This window comes from Vanellus vanellus, assembly GCF_965231255.1.
Source record: "Vanellus vanellus genome assembly, chromosome: 3".
Classification (NCBI taxonomy): Eukaryota; Metazoa; Chordata; class Aves; order Charadriiformes; family Charadriidae; genus Vanellus; species Vanellus vanellus.
Genome location: NC_138907.1, coordinates 102,417,917 through 102,444,213, shown reverse-complemented (window position 1 = coordinate 102,444,213; position 26,297 = coordinate 102,417,917). Strand labels below are relative to the sequence as shown.

The following is a 26,297-nucleotide window of genomic DNA, read 5'->3' as shown; positions in this document are numbered from 1 at the left end:
ATGAAGACAAGGTTAGCTGATATAAAATGAGACTACTCAATTGTCAGGTGTAGGTAAGATTTTTAAGCATTACTGGTAGTGCTAGTAAACAGTTTTAGTAAAATGTATTTATGAACTGATGTCACTCGCTAGGTAGGTGTGGCCCAAAACTTTGGGAAACAGAACAATCAGATGTCAATACTGAGCTAGTTTAATACAAACAAAAGTTTATTTACACAAGAAGTAAACATTCACCACTTAATTATTATTAAGTTTTAATAATTATTATAATGTTTCTGTTTTGGTCTATAACATTACCACTCTTTGATAAGCAAAGGAAGATTAATTTCGATGTTATTCACATGATCAATATTTAACATTTGAGTCTATATAAATTCATAAATACTCTGACAATATTTGCCTGTTATTTCTTGCAATAACCTTGTCTTCTGCACCACCCAACTACAGTCTTAACTATTAATGTTTTCAAAAAGAAATTATTAAATTTATTGTTGTATTGCCTCAAGTTGTGCCAGGGGAAGTTTAGGACGGATATTGGGAAAAATTTCCTCACAGAAATGGTTATGAAGCATTGGAACAGGCTGCCCAGGGAAGTGGTGGAGTCACCATCCCTGGAGGTATTTAAAAGACGGGCAGACGCGGTGCTTAGGGACATGGTTTAGTGGTGGTTTTGGCAGTGGTAGGTTAATGGTTGGACTCAATGACCTTAAAGGTCCCTTCCAACCCAGACAATTCTATGATTCTATTATTCTGTAAATAATCGAAGTCACAGAAAACACAGTACAGTAGACACATTATCAGGTGTTGAAATTTCAAAACTGTTAGACCCGTTCCATAAACAACATCCCAACACCATGGGAATTTCTCTATTCTCTACTAAACCTGGACTGTCATCTCTGTAAATTCCCTGGAGTTCCCGCTCTCCATTCCTCATCCCTTGGGATAAGGGATAATATGCATAGTGACTCGCTTGCTGCCTCTCCAGCTATCCAGTAAACACATGGTCAGTGTCCACATGGTCAATTTCGATATGTGTTACATTTCTAACTATATGTTGTATTTTGCTTCATCTTCCACTAGAGGGCAAAACCTGCTGCCATAAATACAATCATTTAAAATGTGTTGAAAATACACTACTGAGAACGGACGGGATATGCGAGCGAATGGAGTTGCTACTCTTCACCCACATTTTCATTAAAAAATTACTTTAAACAAGCGTTCCCTCAGAAATAGGAAATAGGATATGGGAAAAACCAGAATGATCACCAGTGTTTTATATTAAGGAGGCTAGAAACGGTGAGCTCCTAAAACCAATGTCATTTCAATTGTTGGCTCAGGGAGTAAGAAAAGAACAGCTGTGTCTATCTGAAATACTTTCCTGAAAGGACACTGTGGTGGTGTTTAGGCAGACTGGACCCAGTGCCAGGTTGTTTTTGCTTGGTGCTCCACCAAGTACCTGAGTCTTCATAGCTGATGAAATTACACAGTTGAAGCTGAAAGATAGACCTGACAGGTTTTGTACATTATAACTGTTCAGAGTGATGAAATCCATAAGCTGTGCCCCAAATCATTTCACAATGTGGTTTTAGCTTTGACGGGAGGAGAGAGCAGGAACCAAGGTATTGTGTCTGTCCTTCTGCTTGGAGAAGAGCAGAGAAGGCTCTCCTCTCACCTGTGCACAGGCTGATTCTGAAACAAAAATGTTGCTCATTCAAGTGAGCTGATTCTGTTCTATTTGGCCTTGTCATCTCCCTCGTCCTCTCATTGCCCACTCTGCACCCAGGCACCAGGCGCTGCTGCTCTTATTTACACTCCTTGGTCTTGAATAATATGAATTATATGAGTTGGACTTTTTATTATAAAAAAAAGTTCCTTTTCCTTTTGATTGGAATAAATCAGCTCAGAAAGGTGGACTTGAGCTCAACTCTTGCAGTGATGGAGAGCTTGAGCTAATGTTTAGCTCCGTGGTTAACTCCAAAGTGTGTTTCTGCTGGGAATCTCTCCAGCCTTTAACGGAGGACTATGTAGGGTGGAAGAACACAACTGTGCACCAGGAGTACTGTGTCCAGTTCTGGTCTCCACAATTCAGAAAAAATGTGGACAGACTGGAGAGAGTCCAATGGAGGGCCACGAAGATGATCAAAGGGTTGGAGAACCTGCCCTATGAGGAAAGACTGAAGGAGTTAGGTCTTTTTTCCCCGGAGAAGAGAAGGCTCAGGGAGGATGTCATCACAGTATTCCAGTACTTAAAGCGTGGCTACAAAGAGGACAGAATCTCTCTCTTCATAGGGAGCCACATGGAGAAACAAGGGACAATGGGTGCAACTTGCACTGGGAGAAGTTACATCTTGTTATATGAAAGATTTTTTTTACTGTGGGAACAATCAATTACTGGAGCAACCTCCCAGGGACGTGGTGGAGTTCCCATCACTGGAGGTTTTCAAGATGTGTTTAGACAGGGTGATAGACAATCTCATTTAGGGTCCCGTTCTCACAAAAAGTTGGACCCTTCCATCCTGGGCTGTTCTATGATTCTACAATTCATATGGAGGCACAATCAATGTAAATATCTGGCTTTTTGCAAGAGGTATGAGAAATGTTAAAGAATTACCATTTCTGTACCTGATCAGACAATGCTTATAAGGGTAAAGGTCCAAAGCTGCAGAGGACAATTTTTCTTTAATGTTCAACTTTGGGGTCAAGCCAATTTAATTTTTTTTTCCTGGATGTAAATGAAGTTTTCTTAAAATCACTAAATGTTGTGTTGGAAGTGTCAGCCTTCAATAATCACTTGCAGGTCTGCAGGCTCCTGGGTAAGCAGAATATTTAAAGGGAATCTTTATTATTTTTTAAATGAAATCAGCGGTGTTTACCTCACCATCCAATCTCTTACCCATTGGAGTTTGTATTTGATTAATAGTAGCATAGTGGAAATTGACATTCTGTGAATGCAGCAGCCTTTCAAGGTTGCCATGGAAAAGCATTTTTCTCCCAGACATCATCCCAGCTGCTTTTATTTCTAGAAGAGAGTTTCTTTCTCTCCTTTGAACTTTGATATTTAAATGCTGTACTTGTGTAGGTGTATTGTGGTTGATCAACCTTCTACTATCTGTAATCCAGAACAATTGCTTTAGTGTAGAAAAAGAAATCAGAGGCAAACAAGCCAGTTCATTAGTGATGTGGTGCAAACTGGATCCCCTCATTGGGAAAATATTAATGCTTATTATTGTTGTGTCTCCTTCGTATATTCTTTTATGGCAATGTTTGGGCTTAATGAGCTATTTTAATCATATCATATTTAGATGATATTTCTATCACTTTGGACTTGGTTTGAAAATGGCTGCAGAAAATGCCTCGAGTTCTTGCTCAGCTCATCTTTAAACAAAGTCATTTCTCCTCAAGCACTTTAGAAGGATCATAACTTGGTAATCAATTGCTTTCTTCGAAGCCATCAAATTAGCAACAGAACATGAAGGTAGCTTAGGCTCAACAGGAGACACAGCAGCATGCACTTAACGTGGAGACGTCTTAAGACTGGCACTGCCTGGAAAGAACTCTGCTACCTACTCCTGCCGAGAGAGCTCTTCCAAAGGAAAAAAAGGAATTGATTAATGTGTCACTCTTTTTGGCCTGAATAGTTAGGCAATTTTGAGACCCCTGCTGTTTTATTTCCACTAGGAGAAATTTTTGACCCTGATATTTCTTTGGTGTACTTTTGTTCGTTTAGAAAACATGCACCAAAAAAATTGTTTTCTTGAACACGGTAGGATCAAGCCCCAGCAGGCACTTTCCATACTCAGAAATCAAAATCTGCTTCCCAGTCAAGTGTGCCCAGAACTGTCCAGGTTTCCTCTTGGAAATTGTGGAAACTGTGTTTCCTCTGTGAAAATTGTGCCACTTCTGTTGCTTTCTGCCTTCTCATTTCATAGAATCATCATAGAATTGTAGAATCATAGAATGGTTTAGGTTGGAAGGGACCTTAAGAATCATCTAGTTCCAACCCCCCTGCCATGGCCAGAGACACCTCCCACTACACTACGTTGCTCAAAGCCCCATCCAGCCTGGCCTTGAACGCTTCCAGGGACGGGGCATGCACAACTTTCCTGGGTAATATGTTGCAGTGTTTCCTCACCTTCATAGTGATTTTTTTTTTTCCTAATGTCTATTCTAAATCTCCCTTCTTCCAGTTTGAAGCCATTACTCCTCATCCTATCACTACATGCCCTTGTAAAAAGTTCCTCTCCAGCTTTCTTGTAGGACCCCTTCAGATACTGGAAAGCTGCAATAAGGTGTCCCCAGAGCCTTCTCTTCTCCAGGCTGAACAACCCCAACTCTCTCAGCCTGTCTTCATAGGAGAGGTGCTCCAGCCCTCTGATCATTTTTGGGCGCTCCTCTGGACCCGCTCCAAGAGGTCCATGTCCTTCTTATGTTGAGGGTTCCAGAGCTGGATGCAGTACTCCAGGTGGGGTCCCACCAGAGCAGAGCAGAGGGGCAGAATCACCTCCCTCAACCGGCTGGCCACGCTTCTTTGAATGCAGCCCAAGACACGGTTGGCCTTCTGGGCTGCAAGCACACACTGCCAGCTCATATTGAATTTCTCATCAACCAACACTCCCAAGTCCTTCTCCTCAGGGCTGTCTCAATCCATTCTCTGCCCATCCTGTATTTGTGTATGGGATTGCCCCAGCCCATGTGCAGGACCTTGCACTTGGCCTTCTTGAACTTCATGAGGTTTGCACAGGCCCACCTCTCAAGTCTGTCCAGGTCCCTCTGGATGGTATCCCTCCCCTCCAGTGTGTTGACTGCTCCACACAGCTTAGTGTTGTCAGCAAACTTGCTGAGGGTGCACTCTATCCCATTGTCCATGTCACCAACAAAGATGTTAAACAGCACCAGTCCCAGTACCGACCCCTGAGGAACACCACTTGTCACTGAGCACCACTTGGACATGGAACCATTGACTGCAATTCTGAGTGCGACTGTCCAGCCAGGCTGTCTGCTGGGATAGCTTAAACTAGTCTCAAGCACCAAAAAGTGCTTTAAAGTGTTTTGTCTTCATTCTTATAAGTCTCTACATAATATAAAACTTGAGTTCAGTCTTCTGCCTGCCTTTCTAGGATGATTCCATCTAATCTTCTGCAGAATGGATTTCAGGCAGACATTTTTAATACATAAAACAATATCAAATATGGTAGAAATTCTGTCTCTAGCTAATAATTGCTTTCTGAGATGACTTTATCTTAGCCTTCTGTGTCTTCAGATTAATATGTGAACACACATCTTAGAAGAACAACCAAAGGAAACACATCAACCCAACACTCCTAGTATCTGCCTCTAACGCCTCTGTTGTGAAAGGGATTCTCTGATATGTCCCATGGTGATGGGGGCAAACTTACCATAGCTTGGAGGCTGCTTCTGATGCTGGGATCCTGATCCATGACTAGATTTGTAACTGTAACCAACTGTAACCTGGGGACATGCCTTTGCTTGTAATATAGTAATAAAAACAAAAGACAAAATTACAAAGAACAGAAGCCACTCAGAGGTAAAGTTTGTTATTAACAACAAAAGCAGAAATACACTATTGAGTGAAAAATATCAAACAAGATTTGGTGGGCATGTAACCTATATGAGAGTCAGAAATGACACTTGTATGCTTTTTATTGAAGACAGTGTGAAAACGAAGTCTGAAGGAAAAAAAAATCATAATTAATGGAAACGATGCCAAAATGCCCAGAGCTATAGCGGAATTTGTATCTTCGACCTCACTGAACATAATGTTTCTGGGGAATTTCCTCTGCTTCTTTAGATTGTAAATAACTCTTCTGAGGTACCAAGGAAAAGTAAGCAGTGAGCTGATGAACCTTTGGAAACCCTACTTTAAAATGTACAAATGTACAAATTGTTACAATTAGAATTCACTTAACTTTTATTGCAGGTATTGACATAATGTGTACTCTGAAATACGGCCTTAATTTACTCCACTTCCAGTTACGTTAGAAAAATGTTTAAATGTATAATTATTTCTGGTGAAATTCCAAGTATGTACTTACAGTTTGAATTAGAGAAGGCGGTATTTACCTATATGAACTTCAAGGCATTAGTGTTTTTTTTTTTTCTTTTTGGCAAAGCATTCTGAACTTTAATGAAGAGGTCATATATGGTAAACTGTAAATTATAGTACTAGCTTTCTCTTTTTCTTAATTAAACAGTGGCTATCATTTTAGTGGTTCTATGGTAGGCAGAATATCATCTTAATACAAATTTTAATATAATAGGTGACAGTTACACATATATACCTTTGAAAATTCAGTCAAAGTTTGTGGTTTGGATTTAAAGTAGCTGAGGTCAAAGAACACTGTTGCACGAGAAGCTTACTCAGAAAACAGTTTTGCAGCTAATCTGGGAAGAAAATATGTGGAGGGAAGGTTGGCTCTGAAAATTAAATCCGTTTCATTTCCCACTGTCACCTGGAACGAAGTTAAAATTCTTTGGCTGTTATCAGTCAATGAGCAATGAACGCCTTCCAGGGGTGGGGAAGCATCGTCTCTTCTAAGCAATGACTCGATTTCTGTGAGTCCATAAATAGTTCACCATCAATGTGCTGAGGGAAATTTCAAATACTTCTGTTGTTGTAAATGCTGAAAGATTTTTCTTTCCAATACAGATGAAAATTTGAAAACATTCAAATACTCCAGAAATCAAAAAAGCATCATTTGGGTTATTTGAACTAACTCAAACCAGATAGTGCTAATCTGTGTGATTAGAAGATGTTTGTCTACTTTGCTGCCTTACTCTATGGGTGTGTGGTTGCGTGCATCTCCTTCCCTCCAGCTCCACTTAGAGATAAGGAATCCCTACTGCAAAGCTCTGTAACTCCTCCAGGCTTTGGTATTCAGATACAAATCTTGCAGTCTCACCTGACTCTGGTGCCCTCCAGGCCTGTGTCCTGTGAGAACCTGTCAGGGAACCATGTCTGCATGCAAGTTGTCCCTCTCATGCAGGTACCTATCAGTGTCTGGAGAGAGTTTTGAAATCTTCAAGTTAAAAATGCACAGGTACAGTAGTGTATAATAATGATTTGCAAGTCAGTCAGTAAGGGTGTTCTATTGCATATGTGGTTGAAGACACATTATAAAGCTTAGTTGTGGTCATAATTTCTACTTTATATTTCCTTTTATAGAGAGGTGAAAGATGCAAAAGAATTGGGTGCTTAACAGACTGAATCTTTGAAATGGATTTTATACCGTGACATTTCAGAGATACTATAGAGATCGTAATTATAAATTGTCTCTGTACATGATATATTTTCTGTTCCCTTAGTTGAATGTAGTCCTTGCTCTTCTGCAGTGAGTGTTTTACCATTTATTGGTACCCTAGTGTTATAGGTTAAGAAACCCACAACAGTTTATTGTCATTTAGACAATTATTCTATCACCCGATGACCCCTCCCTGCCTGGGAAGGGGAATCGGGAAAAAACAAGGAAACCCAGGGGCCGAAATTTAAACTGATTTAATAGAATAAGACTAGATGATTAACATTAGTAACACTAAAGAGCTAATATTGATCCTGATACCAATATAAAATATACAAGGATTATACTTAGCCAGTTCTATCAGTAGGAAGCTGTGCACTCCCAGCAGTGGACAGCAAATGTCAGACACTGAGAGCGCTACGGCTTTGGGAGGAAGGGAAGAGCTCAGTGGTCTGGCACCGGGGCAAAAAGTTCTCAAGATGGCATCCATGAAGGGAGAGAGAGCAATTTGCAGCAAACTTTCTAGTTTATATTGAATGTGACGTTCATGGTATGAAATAATCCTGTTGGCCAGCTTGGGTCAAGCACTCAGGTCTCGTTCCTCCTTGTCCCTGCACCTGGAGAGCTCAAAAACACCTAGACCTTGAAAGCCATGCACCATAGCTGGCTATAAAGTAAATATTTTCACAAATTCAGACACTAAAGTCTTCTAAAAGTGAAGTCTTCCCAAGTATTAGAAGAGAAATTAGTCCCTTGTCACTCAAACCAGGACACCTAGATTTCATGTTCTTGTACTTCATCTATAAAATTGTTTTATAAAAATAGTTTTTTTTTGTTATGCATGTGTAAATAAACATTTTTAGTCTTTGAGATATTAGTAATTTTTCCTATTGTGAAGGAATGACTCACTTTTTCATTGGCGTCTAGAGTACCTAATGTATTTTCAAAGAAGTGGATTAAAGACTTAATGGAGTAGTTTGGAAGAATAGTGTATACATGAATGTTCTCTGGTTACTATAGTTGAAACATTCTTATTTCTTATGTACATTACCTCTCACTGGTTCCAACGAGTTTTAAACCTGTGTCTCAATTAGCAAAGGTTGCAGTCCCTCTAGAGAGTGACTTAGATTTATGAAAAAGGTCTTACATTGAGAACACCTCAGAAAGTTTTATATTAGTTCAGAGGCAGCTGTGATTCATAGCACAATAAAGATAAACTGACCTTTTAAAGGCAAATATGTCTTGCTGATCACTCTACAGAGCTAAATGAACAAAGGTCCAACTAAGATGTTATATAACCATCTCCTTTTTAAGCCTGTAAGAGGTTATTTGGGCCAGGTATATAATTTCTCTTTGAACTTACATGCTGCAGATACTTATATATTGTCAGGATATTCTGCTCTCCTCAGTACAGTTGTTGCAGCCACAAATGCAGATTTGTCTAGTTTGCTCTTTCACCGTTCTTAGAAATAGTCACAGAAAGAAAATGTCACATTACCGGAAAACTGTGTGACATCTGGAAAAGTCAAGAATTATTAATTAACCTTGTAAGAGTAATGCGGAATTTTGTAACTGGCAAAGGAAACAAGAAAAGTAATACTGTCATCTTCAACCATTAACAGATGCAATCCTTCTACATACGTAGAAGAAAATAGAGCTTCTTGGCAGCTGCTTTGAGCTGGAGATGAAAGACTGCCAGTGACAGAGCTTGATGAGGTCTCACTAAGACAATACACCCGCAAAAAGTACATAATCCAAGTTGCGTTCACACATCAGATTTTGTGGACACGAGCACATTCCTATATGACTCTGAAGGATAATAGACACATAATGTCTAGGAAGGAAGGGATAATCCCACCTCATTCTGCCTCCTTTGCGTTCTGGTATTTTTAAGTTGTCTGTCTGGTATTCTGTTGTTGGTAGCTCATCTTTGCAGAGAGGTGAGCTTACTCCGTGAGGATCTTTCCCCTGTGCTTAGGGCCGTAAGTTGTACTATGGTTCAGGTACAAGGCTGAGTTTAATCAGACAGACTACCTATCCTGTTAAGTGTCCTCTGAACACCCTGGGCTGACCACCATGCAGAGAAGACAACATGGAGATGTCAATGCCCTCCTTTGGTACTTGCCCAGACAGTGAGAGACCTGATTACAGGGCTCATCTCTCCCTGCAGAGATTCAAGCTTCTCTCTCTTCTAAAAGACTCTGGTCCTTACCCATGGAACTGCAGAAACCAAGTGCACTGGGACAGCAAGTTCCATCCTGCTTGTGGCACTAGCATGGTGTGTATTCAAGAACAAAACAATACCATATTTTTAAGGAAAAATCAGGGAGGAAATAATAAGACTCTGTAGCCTATTGGCTCTGGAAGGACAGGCACAGGACCTTTTCCACAGCAAGGCTGACACGTTTCAAATTACATTGGCACTTGATGGAAACAACACAGGGAACAGGCCTCCAGCTCGTTAGGATGAAGTCACCCAGGCCAAGGCACTCGGCCCCCTTGCCGCTGGCGGAGGCAGAGCTGTACAATTCCAGGGAAAAACCCAGAGCCCTCCTTTGAGGGACCTGGAAAACTTAGTGTTATTTCAGCAGAAAGGATGCAGCACTTGGCTTATGTGCTCCGTATTCACTAAAGTACTACTTAAAGTTCTTTATAAATGTAGCCATATGTAAATTCCTTAAGACTAGACCCCATGTCATAGCAAAATTAGATCTCTAGACACCTGACTAGTAGAATGTATAGACTCTTCCAAGATAACTTCAGGGGGCTTATGTCAGAGAGGCCTTGTGAAAACAGAGAGAACTGTATAGTTTTCAGGTTTTCTCCAAGTCTTAAGCCTGTGTTAAGTTTTTTCCCTCATTACTAATCAGTGAAGTCCTTGTTTGCCTCTCACTTGTCTTCTTTCAATTAATAACCAGTGGTAAGAGTGTTTGTCCAGAAAATACAGATAATTTTTCCTCTCTATGGAGACTGTTATATGTGTCGACTTTTTAGTCTGAAAAGAGGATGGCATCAAAATAAAGGAAGCAAATATATTTCTTGGACAAAAAAAAGATCATTACTTTTGTCAGGTCTAAGGAGGGTCTTGAGACCTCATACTCAAGGAACAAGGTAAGGCAGAATCAAGACTCAGAGAGACAGCTCAGGTTAACACGGTAAGCAATGAATACCGGCAAGAAAGGCCAGGACAAGATAACACAATAAAAGTGCATTTTTCATTGATTGGCTCTCTGTGCAATTTGAGAAAAAGAACTACTGCCTGACTAGGGAGCTTTTCTTTCTTGCAAGCAGTGGACAATTCTTCTCCAAGAGCCTAGCCGCACATCAGAAATTAAACAGAAAATGATCAATACTTTCCCTCTTGTCTTCGTGATCAAGCTTTCTTACTTTGCCTGGAATATGGAGATGCCATATTCTGGTGAGCAATAGGTAACTCAACTCGAGGGTTTATTTCAATGAAATAAGCTTGCCAAGATACCACAGGTGTTGCTAGAACTTTGTACCTGCGTATCACCAAGGATTGCCCACCCTCGGTAGCTGCAGGATATTGGGTTTGGAAACAGGACTTCTGTCTCCCACGTAGGCCATCAAACACCTCCTGTGGCCGTTGTGAAGAGCTGTGCTGCAGCAGCAGGGTGGTGTAAGGCCCGGGGGCTGCCTCGGCAGCTCTGTGGGCTGAAATTGGGAGCCAGGTGTGCTGCAGAGGGAGGGATGTTGCTGCTGACGGGATATAGGCTCCTTACCCCTTCCTTACCCTTCCTTTGACTACAATTATTCCTTTGTCTAAATTTACTGAATAAATAAACAAACTTATGGCCTAAAATTATTCACTTGCCTCTTCATTTTTGGGGGAAAAAAAAGTTAAAACTTTCACAGCTTTTGTACCTGCTGCTGCTGTTGTTAGAGTTGATTCCTGTTTTCCTGAAAACAAATAAGGGCAGATTTACAGAGAGAGAGGAAAATACATACCAGATCCATAATGTAATTACAGAAAATTAGAGTATATTCCACTTCAGTATCCTTCTTTGTACATAGGGCCAGTTTAGCAGATCAGTTTTTCTTCTCAAAAAGTACAGTTTTGAAATTAATTTTCCTGGGGCAAGAGCAATATTTTGTAAGCAACACATTCTTTATTTACTATTTGATCTAAATACCAAAACAAAGTAATGCCTTTGATACTTTGAAAATAACAGGCTTCTTCCAACGTTGGTTTTGTACAATCCTAAGTTACCCAAACCCCAATGCTTTCAGCAGCCCTTGCTCTAAAGAGGATGTCTCTGTGTCACTGTATAGGTAACACCTCACAAGCTTATGATCTTCACATTGTCTTTATAAGCTCCAGCTTATCTATTTACTTATATTTTAATTAAAATCTTATTTAAATTGATTGAGTTCTTCACTTAAGTCACATCCATCAAGCTTCATTACTTAGATGCACATCATATAATACTCAAAACACCGGGAAATTACTGAGATCTAAAACTTCTTTCTACACATACTGTTTACCGTTATACAGCACTTTTTAGTCAAATGATTGCATGATTTAGTCTATGAAATTTAAGATTAAGGAGAGCTCTTTTGGAGGAGTTTTAAGAAGACAGATATTCAAAGTGACAGAAATACAGCTGCAGTTTTAAATAACTTTATGTGTATTATCTCCTCCTAAATGTATAATAAGGCAGGTGCCCTTGCTGTGACGTTTACTTGAGATGCCTCTTTCAAACTGGAAAGTGATTTATCCCTTCCCCACCCTTTTAATTATGGGAACGTGATATAAGAGAAAATAGGCCATACCTTGACATAGATATTCATACAGACAAGGAGTAGTAAGAGAGAGCCTGTTCAACGGGGAGCCTGTTGGGCACAAACGGGATCTCATTGCCCTGCTATCCTTTGGACGACTGAGTGTATTGACTTTCGTTATTAGACTTTAGTGATATTTTATACAGAAATTGAACTGATAACAGTTTTCTTTTTCCCCTTTTTAACCTCATGCTCTCTCCAACCTGCGACATCTTGGCTCGGCAGCCCAGTCATCCCATAGTGCCTATTCCGGAAAACGAAACACTCAGCTCTAAGGAGGTAATCAGTTGACATTTAATGAGTTTAAGCATCTGCATGCTAGCTTTATCTTTTATTTATGTAGCTTGTGTAGACTTGATGAGCAAAAATGTGCTGAGCTCTGAAATCTGCCTTTATCCAGTGCACGCACTAGATAAGCATTAATTATTCTTCATGATTAATGAAGAAAAAAATAGTTGTTTTGCAGATTCTGTTGCTTATGTGAATTTGGAGTAATACTAACATTTACACTTCGGGATCCTGATATGTGCTGTTGGGATGTTAGCAAGTGGAATTTGCAGATAGCCCCATTTAAATCAAGCGTTCTACAATTTGTGGGCACTGGTGTAGCTTCTTTTTTAAATACCAGACATAACAACTACCAGAAGTACTGAGAATAATTAGTTATTGAGAATTTTGTAAAGGACTGTCAAGAAAACATAAAAGAACACATAGTGCAAGTTTGCCCAGTATCAAAATTCAGTGCCAGATTTATTTGACTTTGAAGAAGGACACAAATGTTCTCGAAGTCTAAATTCAGTGGCAAATTCCCTACTACCTTTACATATCTACACTCTAGGCCCGTAGTAGTTACCACCCTAGAAAATTTGTTCAGTGAGACCTGAAGCGATCTGCTACACATCATCTATTTTCTCTTGAGACAGGGCATATAAAAATTAAAAAGGTTCTGCTGGCACAGGCAAGACTTTTTTCCAACAAGGTCATGAACATGAAGCTGAATTATAGCCTCAATGTTGAAATAAACATATGCAATTTAATTAACTATCGTAATCTCTACTGCAGGCTTTGGAATATAATAGAATACCTTTAGTTAAAGGACATTTTCGATACTATTTTAGAAATTCACATAAGAAGGCATAACTTACTACCAATAGTAGCAGTATGAGTACATTTATGACACAAGAATGATTTTTATACTGCTGAGACCTCTTTTGGTTACCAGACACACACTCACAATTATTTCAAAAGTTTTTTTATGAATTTAACAATATAGATAATTAAATTTTCATAACACAGTTTATTTTTAATTTATTATTTTAAAATTAGATTCTAGTCTTGCTAAAAGCAGTAAAATGATCATTTAAATAAATAAAATGGATATTTACCAATAATTGCTACCAAATGTGTAAGTTTCTTGTTGTTTTGAAAAATATGGAGAGAGTTTTGAGGTCAAGCCCTTCACATGTTGGAAGCAGAGGGTTTGCCTGAATTCGGATTTTGCTGACAGCCTGCCAATATATCCTCACAGTTAATCTCAGTTTCCACTGGGAAAAAAAAAAAAAAAAAGGTTTAAAAAAAAGTAAAAGAAAGGGAAAAAAATAAAAGGTAGACATGTCACTTGTTGGGTGGATCAATGGGCTCCTCTTCTGCACCAGGAGTGTATGAGACATGAACGTAGCCTCTTATTCTCATGTGCATCCCTGGCCTATCTGTGCAGGGGGTTAGAGACACAGAGCAAACTTCACATCTCTTTTTGTTTGAATCTTCATCACAGCCTTCCAGCCTCCTCCCTTTTTCCTTGCCTTTGACCTTTCTGCTTGTTACTACACCCTTTCCTCTGCCTCCCAGGAACCATTTCTTGGTTCTCTCAAAAGTAGTTGTTATGGTTTATGCTGTGGATCCATCCAAAGGGAGCCCCAAGATGCCTTCACGAGATGAAGTTAGACAACAAATACCTTGCTGAGCTTCTCAGACAGGTTGTTTTTCCCATCTCATCTGTAAAGTTTCTGAAATATTATTGAAGTAAAGGTACTTCATTAGAGGGTGGTGAGAAGGACTGAATATTCTGAGAAAAAATTTGTTGTTGAGATGAAACAGATTTGCACTACATCAGGCACTCTAAAATGTATATATATACATGTATATGTATATATGTGTATTTGTATAAGTTTGGGTATATGCATATGCAGCCTCTGATGATGCAGTTTATTTTCCTGTATTTGAAAATAAGATAGAGGAAAGCAAACAGCTAGATCCCCATCTCTCATTCTTCTTCTTTATAATTTACACATTGAGGGAAAGCTTTGCAGATCTAATGGAAAGGCAGATCTTTTAAAAGGTTAAATCAAGCTTCTCTAAAGAAACAAGGCACATAATTTAACTGATGCGTTATTAAGATCAGTTCAGAAAGTGAAGCATCTTATGCTGACATAGTAAAGTCAGACTATCGTGACTGAGATATTATTGAAAACATGATGTTGTAGCGCGTTCCAAATTGACAATCACAACAAAAGTGCAAAATTCCTTTGGTTAGAAGCCAACTCGGTCTGTTCGAAGGCAGATAAAATATATAGCAGTGTCTTCTAAAACTTCCCTTGTATATTAAACAAACACCTTGAAGAGAATTTCTATCAACCAATTTGTACCATGACCTGTAGAATAAAGATCTGTGATGAAATTGTGGTTGCATTTATAAAGACTGAAGACAATCAATTGGAAAGAAGGGGATTTACTTGGGCTGTTATCAGTACTCTTTGTATTTCCCTTCATTAACATCTTATTGTGTCATTCACCACTTACAATAATGTTAGCTGGAGGCAAAGAGTTAACTTTAAATTTAAAAAAAGTGTCAGATGCCATTTGATACAGCTGAGAAAGCTGTGTATTTGTGCTGGTTCCTGTATTTGTGCTAGTCTGTCACTAATGTGTATTTTGTAACTGACTATGACTGTGCAAGTGGACTTCAGTCCACATGTAGATACAGCAGGAAGAATTGTGTCAGGCTCACCACAAGCTGTTCAGGAAACAACTTCAAGAGATGACAGATTTTCTTTTTTCTCTATTACCAACCAAAGAAAGTCATCTGCAATTAACTTTTCAAAGTACTTGTACAGGACATGTTATCTAATTTTTTTTTTCCCCAATTTTTAATACCATTTTTAGCAGGAGAAGGTGGCCAGGGAACACCATGTTGGCCATGTTGAGACTGAGCAATGTCTTTCCATCTTTAGTGGGTGGCAGAGTAGACACAAACACATCTAGAGACAACCCCCTTTGCTCATCCTCAGTCAAGAAGGACTGAACAAAGGCATCAGTTTCCCTTGAGGCTGGAGGCAGAAATATACAGCACTGACACCCAGAAGAAGACCAACATTTATGCTGTCTTAGAGACAGATAGGAGAGGAACATAGAGCCAGAAGCACCTCAAAATATTTGGGGCACTCTTCTTAGCTGCCCTGAGGGTGGTGGCTTCTTTTAGATATGTTGTTGTTGAGCTGTCTTTGAAAAACCACAAAATTTTCACCATTTTCTCTTTTACATGGTTGGTTCTTCAAAATTGTGTTATGCTGCTTTCCCTTTTCAGTGCAGTGAAAAAACCAAGGTAGGCCTTGGCTGATGATTTTTAAAATGACAACATCTTTCAGGCACCTGTATTGTTCCTTCTTGTTTTGGAACCTATCTTGACTCTAGGAACCGTTTATGCTGAATTTACACTTTATGAGTTTACATAACCCACAAGTCTCCACCTAATCTTAAATGCCATTTTTATCAGTGAAGTCCTGTTTGGATGCTGAACTGATTAGGAAAAACTCTGTGAAGTTATAAGCCCAAAATTACTTTCACTGCTGTAATAAAAAACTTGTATCTCTGTCCTGTAGTCTCTGCCCTCACTAAAATGCTCTTTATCTAAAATTACGTATAGGCTCATGCTTAACTTCTCCCACAAGGTTCCTTCCTCAGAGCTAAAAAAACAGTGAGAGAAAGTCAATGTGATTTATGCAGTTCCAAAAACGAATGGATGGACAGATGCTCTGTGAAACATAAGCTCCTCCATGACCTTTAGGAAGGAGTGAAAGAGGGGAAGAAGGGAAGGTGCTGCCATTTTCTACTTAGTAATTCATATTGTTTTCCTCAAAGCAAAGTATTCACTGGGAAAACACAAAAGAAGTTACCTTTGTATTCAGAAGAACAGCATTATATCCTTCATGCAACTTTAGTTTCAATCTGTAACAACACGAAGCAAATCAGATCTGTCCCTTCCCTGTGAAAGCAGGAAAACATATAAGGGACATTCTCCTCCTTGTGAAATCCTTCTCTACAACCGGTGCTTTTTCGTTAGAGGAGATCTGAAGGATACTCCTTTAAAACCTAACCAAGAGATACACCACTAATTTCTTATACCTACTTTTTTCCTTTCAAGTAAACCTGGTATTTGCCTCCGATATGATGTGTGAATGATGTTGTAATCATTCTTAGAATTGTACTGAGTCAGAATCTTTAGAGAGAACATGAGGCATATGTACCTGTATAGTCACAAAAAGACATTGCATGCAGGTGCTAAAAGTGTGTAATCATTACCCTTATTCATATATTACTTGCAAAATCCCAAGTCTATTATACAATTACTTTAGGTTCATATAATCTTTTGCTGGATCTGTTACTCTGTCTTATCTGTTTGTTACTCCTGAAAGATCTGAATAATTATATGAGATAATAATAACATCTGTAAGGTCAACGTTCATATAAAGACCCCATGAGAAAAAGGTGATTCCACTGACTTCAGTGGTGACAGGATTTCACTATCTTCTGTGCAAATTTGTGAGAGTTTTAGCACAAGAAGCTCCTTTTTATTTTATTTTATTTTTTTTTACAAGGGGAAACAGTTAATCTGCCCTGCTCCACTTTAAACAACTTTAACAGTTCTTGAAATTTGAAATTCTGTGAGGATATCAATAAGGTCCAAAGTTCTGTTATACATTGCTCTTAATCTTTATTTACTTAAGGAGTGTCCCTGGTCAGAGGTCAACAATAGTATTAATCATTGATAGAATCTACATATAAGAAGAATTTTATTCTTCATTTTATGAAAGTGTCCTTGTACTAAATAATTTATGTAAGGGGTTTTACATTAGATCAAAGTTCCAACCCAAATGGCACTATCAGAACAGAGTGATGTTCTAGGGCAACTAAGATGATTAAGGGCTTGGAGCATCTCCCTTATGAGGAAAGGCTGAGAGAGGTGGGACTCTTTAGCCTGGAGAAGAGAAGGCTGAGGGGAGACCTTATGAATGCTTACAAGTATCTAAAGGGTGGGTTGAAGGAGGATGGAGCCAGGCTCTTTTTAATGGTTTCCAGTGACAGGACGAGGGGCAATGGGCACAAGTCAGAACACAGGAAGTTCTGTTCAAATACACGGAAAAACTTTACGGTGAGGGTGACAGAGCACTGGCACAGGCTGCCCAGGGAGGTTGTGGAGTCCCCTTCTCTGGAGATTTTCAAGACCCGCCTGGATGCAGTCCTGAGTAATGTGCTCTGGGCAATCCTGCTTTGGCAGGGGAGTTGGACTAGATGATCTCTGGAGGTCCCTTCCACCTCTGAAACTCCATGATTCCGTGATTCTTCCAGATTAAAAAATTGTCATTATACCCTGGATTTACAAAGAAAAGCCCAGAGCTTACAAAATTCCCCCCCAAAGGTGCTTGACATCGTGATCACTGTGGAGCAGGGATGGATGAACATGGGCTGTGCTCAAAGCGGAGGCCTTCCCTTCCCTGTCTCTGGGTCTCTGGTGGGAAGGCACGGTCTGCCTTCTCCTCCAGCTTATCCTGACAGCCCGAGGGAGGCTGCTGCTGGTGGTTAGGTATTCCTAGATCCAGCTCTCACTTACCATTCAATACCTTTTCAACTTGTAAAGAAGATCACTGTCAAGGCAAGAACAGGGGTATGGTAGATGCCTAAGGAAACTAGAGGGAAATGTATCAGAAGCCGCTCCTACTCAAATGCCAACTCCTTTGTTCAAGCACCTTCTTCTTCTGCTCAGTGCTGGGACCGGTCGTTCCCTGCCTGCAGACATACACTGCATCTCTCCTTTTGCTTTCCTTGGAGACACAAACACGGGCTCTCCACCTGTCACATCATTGAAGCACTATTCACTTTTTACTTTCAGTCCTGGGTAAAATTACAACCCCGTCCTCCAGACAGCGGAGAGCTGCTATACACTGGTATGGTAGAGCATCACTGCCGGTTCCATAGCTAGCCAGCCCACAGACCATGCGAGTGTCGCGCTGTGATGTAGTCAGCATCTCTTCTGCTCCCACACCTGGGATACAGGGTCATCGTGGTCTTTGCAGCACTGCCGAACTGCAGAGTTTATGAATTATCTAATGAACTAGGGGCCATTAGGCAATTCATAAAGGGTGCTGCGCAGACTGAGACTAAGCGTACAGATTAAGGCAGCAAATAATAAGGCAAAGAGCAACAGCGATACATATAAAAAAAGCTGTTGGATGATGCAAATTGGAAAATCCTGTGATGTCACTCACCTTCAAAATGAGAACTGTTCTGACTTGACCTGTAATCTTCCAAAATATTTTGGAACAAAATGAACAGGACCTATCTGAAGCGATAGTCTCACCACTCAAGTTTATTTTCACCAAGCCAAGGACGGCAGCCCAAGGCTCTCTCCATTTCTTTGTAACAGTTCATTTAATCGAAAACTTAATGACCCTGCAAATGAGCACTAAAAGTAAGAACAACTACTGCTTTTACTAAAGGAATAAGAATTTCAAGTGATAGCTGTGACAAATTCTTTAACTTCCTAAATGGATGGGCCACTAAAAGGGAACAGTAAACTGCAGTCTTCTGATATTTATAAATAGAAAGGTAGGTCCAAACAATGCATATTTGTAAATTCTCAAATAAAACCTTTAAATATCATCAGACATACCTTTACTTTACCTTTACTTTATTCTTTCACAATACTTCAAGCTTTTTAATTTTTAATACTTTATATGTACAACAGGAAATTTATAGTTGCAACAGGTATTTGGGCAATACTTTTGGCCAGCTTCAATGCTATGGCAAGACAGAGCTCAGAGGGTTGTGGTTAGGGGCGCAGAGTCTAGTTGGAGGTCAGTGACGAGTGGTGTTCCCCAGGGGTCAGTACTGGGTCCAGTCCTGTTCAATATATTCATCAGCGACTTGGATGAGGGGATAGAGTGCACCCTCAGCAAGTTTGCTGATGATACAAAGCTGGGAGGGGTGGCTGACACAGCAGAAGGCTGTGTCGCCATACAGAGAGACCTGGACAGGCTGTAGAGTTGGGCGGAGAGGAATCTTATGAAATTCAACAGGGGCAAGTGTAGGGTGCTGCACCTGGGGAGGAATAACCCCATGCAGCAGTACAGGTTGGGGGCTGACCTGCTGGAGAGCAGCTCTGTGGAAAGGGACCTGGGAGTCCTGGTGGCCAACAGGATGACCATGAGCCAGCAATGTACCCTTGTGGCCAAGAAGGCCAATGGCATCCTGGGGTGCATCAAGAACTGTGTGGCCAGCAGGTCGAGGGAGGTCATCCTCCCCCTCTACTCTGCCCTGCTGCGGCTGCATCTGGAGTACTGCGTCCAGTTCTGGGCTCCCCAGTTCAAGAAAGACAGGGATCTGCTGGAGAGGGTGCAGCATAGGGCTACCAAGATGATTAGGGGACTGGAACACCTCTCTTATGAGGAAAGACTGAGGGAATTGGGTCTCTTCAGTCTGGAAAAAAGACGGTTGAGGGGGGACCTCATCCATGCTTATAAATACTTAAAGGGTGGGTGCCAGAAGGGTGGGGCCAGGCTCTTTTTGGTGGTGCCCAGTGACAGATAACGGGCACAAACTTGAGTATAGGAAGTTCCACCTAAACATGAGGAGGAACTTCTTTACCTTGAGGGTGGTAGAGCACTGGAACAGGCTGCCCAGGGAGGTGGTGGATCTCCATCTCTGGAGACATTCAAAACCCGCCTGGACACGTTCCTGTGCAACCTGCTCTAAGGTGTCCCTGCTCTGGCAGGGGAGGTTGGACTAGATGATCTCCAGAGGTCCCTTCCAACCCTATGATTCTATGATTCTGTGATTCTATGATTCTATGATTATATCTCCTAGTTTCAAGTAAAAGGTTTCATTTATAGCCTACAGACAGGAAAGGGCATATTAGATCACCATGCATTAAAAGTAAAAAGCATTTTATGCATTTATAGGATTTTATTTCTAATGTAATCTCTATAAAAAAAAATTACTGTTATTACTTATATGGTAAATTTACAATAAAAAGTCTGAAAGGGTAGTAATATAAATGTGATACAGAGAAAGTATAAAATTTCAGTATATCATATTAACTGCCATTTTAATCTAATTCCATTTGGTTTTAAGAGGGAACTGTTGCATTTCGTCCCTTTTAAATAATAGCAGGATTCCTGTGTAATAGTTTTAGAGGAAAAAAGCTTGCCCTGGATAGCTAGGCAGAACACAGTAGTAGTTGGAAGAAGGCTTTTTTATTATTCAATACTTAAGTAATGCATAAGTGATTAGAATCACAGGATCAGACAAAAATTAGTTGAAGTGCTTGACCACTCCTATGATAAAACATATTTTTCCTTATGGCTAGTTAAAATTTCCCCACTTGATGCCTCCTTTCCTTTCACCATGCAAATCTGAGTGCTCTATAGACCCTGCTTAAATAGCTGGAGAGGGAAAATAGATCCCCCCTAGCCTACTCTTCAGGTTAAACAACCCCTGTAGCATCCCCTCATATGGCATATGCCCCTCTCAGAAATGAAGGAATGCTCACAACCATCCTGATGGTCCTCCATTGGGTTTCTTCTGTTTGGTTGACAACCTTTTCCATCGGGAGGGCTCAAAAACAGAAACTGTTCCAGATGCAGCGTCACTCGTGCCCAGTAGAGGGAAATAATAACTTCTCTCAACCTGCTGGCTATGCTCTAATGCAACTGTATATGACATATACGTACGCATATGTCCTTCATTGCAACAAGGGTGGACTGACCCACATTCAGTTTGGTATCAACCAGACCTCAGGTTCTTCTCCTCAGACTGACCCAGTTAGTCACTGCCCTGTACCATTGCATGGGGTTGTTTGCTTCCTCCACCCACCTTGTCCTCCACCAGATGCAGGATTTTGTGTTTGCCTTTGTTCACAAAGCTCCTACTAGCCCATTCCTCCAGTCTGGCAAAGTCCTCCAGAATGGGAGCCGTAGCCTCAGCATATAGCACTCTCCCTCCCCTCCAACTTAGTAACATGCACAGACTTCCTGGACATGTAGGCTCTCCTACACCCAGGTCCCCAGTGGAGATGTCACCCTAGCATCTTCTGAAATGCCATCTGGAACAGAGACTTTGAACTGTTGATACAATCTTTTTAGACAAGTGGTTCAGCCAGTTATTCATCCACTCTGTAGTCCACCCTGCTTCTCGGTTTGGGTACCAGGTTGTTGCAGGAGACCATGTCGAAAGTCTTGCTAAGGTGGTGGAAAACAACATCCATGCCATGTGTATACAAGGTTAGCCACATGCTCTGTCCTCCCAGGATGGGGTCCAAAAAAAGAAGTGGAAACTCAACATGGGTCTGAAATGCCCTCTAACGTGCGTGTAGCCAAGGTGATGCTTGTCTGTTGAAATTTTCTGTGTGCAGTATATGACCTGAAACAGGTCAGCGCATGAAAAATCATCCCCAGTTCAGTAAGCATAGTTACAAATTAACAGTGCAGGAAAACAATATTTTTAAAAAACAAGGTGCTGAATGAAGTTGTCTACCAGTTTGTAGAACCGTGCCTGCTTAACATACTGCTGCTTTTATCCTCCTCTCCACTTTGTTTTTTCCCTTCTATTTCCCTTTTTTCTATAGGTTGCCAATGAAAGAGGTTCTGTTTAGCTATGATGGTGAGTATTATTTCTTGTTTACAGTCACATTTTGAATGTGTATATACTTCTTCAGTGTCACTTCAACAAATTTTTATGATTTTGTTTAAAAAGATGATAGGATCCTTTAGCTATACACTTTAGTGTTTGGATCATAAGCTGGCTATATTTGATGAATGATTTTTTCTGTTAATAATTACCAATGCAGAGTAATTTCACTTCTTAGCATCACAGAATAAAGTCACAATTGAACTAATTTTAAGTGGGATGCAATCAAACTGTTGGCAGAAATTGAGTTATGGTCTGGAATTAGATTGTGAAGTAATGTCATTGAAATAAGATGAATATCATTTTATATTTGAGTGCATAATCACACAGCGCCATTAAAGTGAATGGTTTGCTAGAGTTAAACTATAGTATATTGCAAATGCTGTGCTATGCCTGACAGCAGATATAATGTAGTACTTAACAAGGGAGGTCAGAAAATAGGTGATATAGAAAAGGATGAAATGTTCAATGCCTTTTTTTTGTTTCCATCTTCATAAAAAAGGTTAATTATGACTAGAAGTTATTATTAAGAATTTGGGATTAGGATCATAGAGGGAAAAGGAAAAGAACACCTGAACAAATACTGAGGTAAATTGGAGCCTAATGAAACTTACCCTTAAAATATTTAACCAAAGCAGTATCTCAAACACTAGTGATTAGCAGGATGAGTAAGTTCCCAGAAAACTGAAGAAAGGCAAACACAATGCCGTATCTAACAAAGGAGGAAAGGAAAATCTAAAGAATTACAGAAAAGTCAGCCCTAATAGCATTTCCAGGACACTGTATTAAACAAAATATTAGGAACGAAGTATTAAGCAAGCCATTTGTAGACATCTAGAGAATAGTAAGGAGATAAGAGGACTTGCACGGGGACATGTCAGAAACAAATCCTATCTAGTTGATCTCGTTTCCTTCTTTGACAGCAAAACAGATACAGGGGATGCGTTTGATACAGCGTATCTTCAACACATTCCCACATGACATAAGCAAGCAGAGCAGATATGGACTAAATTAAACTCACGTAATGTAGATGGCTGGATGTGCAACTGATTGGGAAACTGGACTCTGAGAACAATCATTTGCTGCCAAAGTGGGAGAGCAACTCACACAGGCTTCCACAATGCTGTCTCCTACCTAGCGCACTATAAAACGGTGCCATTAATTGCTTGCTCAATCACATGGATGGTAAGCTTACCAAATTTACAGATAATGCCCATTTGGGAGGACTTGCAAGCAGCTTGGAAGGCAGGATTAGAATTCAAAAAACATCACTCACATTAGAGGAATGGCTTGAAATCAGGATGATAAAATTCATTGAAGACAAATAGAAAGAAATATGAAAACCACAGACAGAAAAGGAATGACAATAATACTTCAGGAGAGAAACTGAGGATTACAGGGGACCACAAATTGAATCTGACTTGAAGAGGTGATGCTCTTATGAAAAATGCCATTCCAGGGAAATGAAGGGAGTGCTTATAATATGATGGAGGTAATTACTCATGTCTGTTGGGTATTAGTGAAGAATCAGTTGCCTGGGATGTGGGAAACAAACGGGAGATTTTGAAAGAAGTAAAGATTTCAGTGTCTTCACACAGAAGAAAAGAAATAAGGACAGAGTAGAGGCACAGCTGTTTATATCTCTTCATAATGGACTGTTATAAAGGGACGTTAGTCACTTCTCCATCCTTCCTAAGAGTAGGAGAAAACGGAATGGGCCTAAATTTCAGGGAGAGAGATTTAGTTTAGAATTTGGACAGTTGCAGCAATGTGGAAATTTAAGTGCTGAAAGAGTTTACCTCAGGCTGCTGCAAAGACAGGCAAGCACCTCACAAGGTAGGTTTGGTCTGTCAGCTGCCGTCAGCTATGGCACAAACGAGGTGGCTGGATATATCTTTAGGGCTTTTTTGTCTATAGGTTACATTTCTTAGCCAGATCATCAGGTTTTGTAAATTAGGAAAACTAAATGATCTCAGTGCATGTTATACAGCTTACTAATCTGTATTTTTGACAACTTGTGTTCATGTGGAAACTCTTCTTTTTCAGCCTCGAATTAGGATCAAGAGCTAAAACTGTAGAGTATTTTGAGGTCTGTTTCTATACGGAGAAGGAATCCGCGGCACAAATGTTATTTAAAGCGCCATTTAAAAAAAAATAAAAAGCAAACAGCTGCTTCCAGTATACTAATTGCAAAGCAGTAATAACAATCAAATATTCTTTCAAGGGATAATCTTATGTACTAGCATAATTAACCCCGGAGATACACACATGGATGTGCCGTATTGAAATACCATTTCTTGAAGTGCTTGCTGGTTTAAGAGATGCCAAATATAACACAGCATATTTTCTTTAGAAATAATATAAATGTTGAAATTAAATAAAGCTGTATTTTTGTTGCAAAGTGTTTTGTTGTGATTCTTGTTTTTACTCCTGTAAATTTAGCTCCATGTATTTCAAGTAGCTGAGGATGAATGCCAGCATCATTGAGAAAAGGGATGCTCCCACGCTCTTCACCTTGGTCACATCTCGCCGCCACACAGACACTCATGTTTTGTGAAATACTCCAGGAATTATTCACCTTTGTGTCAGCACCCACAGCAATCAGCGTGCAGAGTGATTCTTCCCTGGCATGCAATATTCATAGCCCCCTTTGGCCGGGCAGTTTCGGTGCCGGCTGGTGAGTGCAGGCGGAATTACCAGCCACGCTCCTGGCACCCAGGGAGGAATGGCCGCTTTCCTCGCCAGTTTGTGCTCCTGCCTTTTTGACCCTGTGCTGCTCCCACACAACGTTGCCCGAGCCTGGATCTTAAAAAATTCGCTTCCAAGATGCATTATAAAAGCCTGAGGAAGCTGACTCTCTGTGCTTGCACGACTCAACCGCCTTCTCCCTGATCCCTTGATGCTTTGAACCACAAATCATCCCACAGGTACATATACGTTCAGGACCTTTGCATCGCGGTCCTGTCCTGGTGTGCAGGAGCGTTTTACCTCCTGACACTGCTATGCGTTGTGGTTAAGATTAATATGTTAATGAGAATTGCTGCTGCTTTCATTAAAATTAATGTGATGAACTAATTTATAAAATATTACCATCAGTTAAAACATTAAAATTAAAACCAGTTTAAATGGAGTTGTCCTAAGGCTACTCAGCCTCTTGCACTATTGGACCTGGTGTAATTTCAATCCAGCCTGCATTTAAACTGTTGAACTCTGGAACTGTGACAACAGAAGTGCAGCAATCAGTGAGTCTACATAGGTAAAATGCACATTTTTCCCTTGATACAGGAGCAGACACGTCCTTTAGAATGTCATGAACAGGTTGATAGACATATAAGGTTTGGTTTTGGATTAGTTTCTTTTCTCAGTGGAAAAATAATAGAAGTTAAGTGTGTACATCTTGTGGACAGCACAGCCATTAACCAGATGGTGAAAAAAAATAATTGAGAAAAGCATTTCAGTGAGTTCAAGAGAGAGTTCCTGGGGACAGAAATCAATGCGTAAAGGTAAATATAACAAAAAAGTATTGAAAACTTAAAAAAATATATAAATTCATACATATAAACACATCTATAACTGTAAATGAGTTATAAATACTGCGCAAGATGTAATATGTCTACCCACCAAGGACCTAAGAGTATTTCTTGTTTTCAGTAGAGCACTGAAGTGGGCAAAATTCATGTTTAGAAACAGTGTGATCTTAGTAAGTCTTAGTAAGCTTTCCTGCCCAATTTTTCAAAGCATTTGCTTTGTTCTGATATTTTCCAAACCCAACATTTCTTTTCTTCTTGAATTTCATTTTTCGTAAAGCCCAAATCCCATCTAGCATGTCTAGCCAAGAGAATTACTCGCATAGTATGATTTAAGTTTAAATTAGCCCAGGTGATAGACTGAAGCCCGTAGCTGGAAGGAACACAAGCAAGAGAAAGAACTATTGGGATTATAGGAAGGGCAAAAGAGGAATCCTTTTGTTGACCTCTGGGTTTGTGAGTTTGTTCACCTGCGCATGCTTTAAAAAGCAGTTTTCCTATTTGTTCAAACAGCTTCTGTCTATGAACGGAAAATGAGAGTATATTGGCAATTACAGTCTAAGAAGTCTATCCTGAGAAACCAATGGAAAAGTATTAAGAGAAAAACGAACCTTTAAGGAGAGATTATTAAGAGCAAAACTCAACATGAAAAATTGATTTTTCAGTAGTAATACAAAATTGATGGATGCTGCTTATTCAATAGTATAATATATTCAGTCCAAGTTCTGATGCCTTTACCCTGCTTTTATTC

The 26,297-nt window shown here is 40.0% G+C and overlaps 1 protein-coding gene across 2 annotated transcripts in view; it reads left to right on the top strand.

Moving 5' to 3' along the window:
- The window catches only part of MLIP (muscular LMNA interacting protein), a 123,705-nt gene extending 99,356 nt beyond the window's left edge, over window positions 1-24,349 (top strand). For both annotated transcript variants that reach the window (XM_082480882.1, XM_082480881.1), the window contains 3 exons: window positions 12,285-12,338; window positions 21,958-21,992; window positions 24,066-24,349. In XM_082480882.1, coding sequence (XP_082337008.1) covers window positions 12,285-12,338; window positions 21,958-21,984 — 81 coding nt within the window. In that variant the 3' untranslated portion in view covers window positions 21,985-21,992; window positions 24,066-24,349. The remainder of the gene's footprint in view (window positions 1-12,284; window positions 12,339-21,957; window positions 21,993-24,065) is intronic.
- The last annotated feature ends 1,948 nt before the right edge of the window (window positions 24,350-26,297 follow it).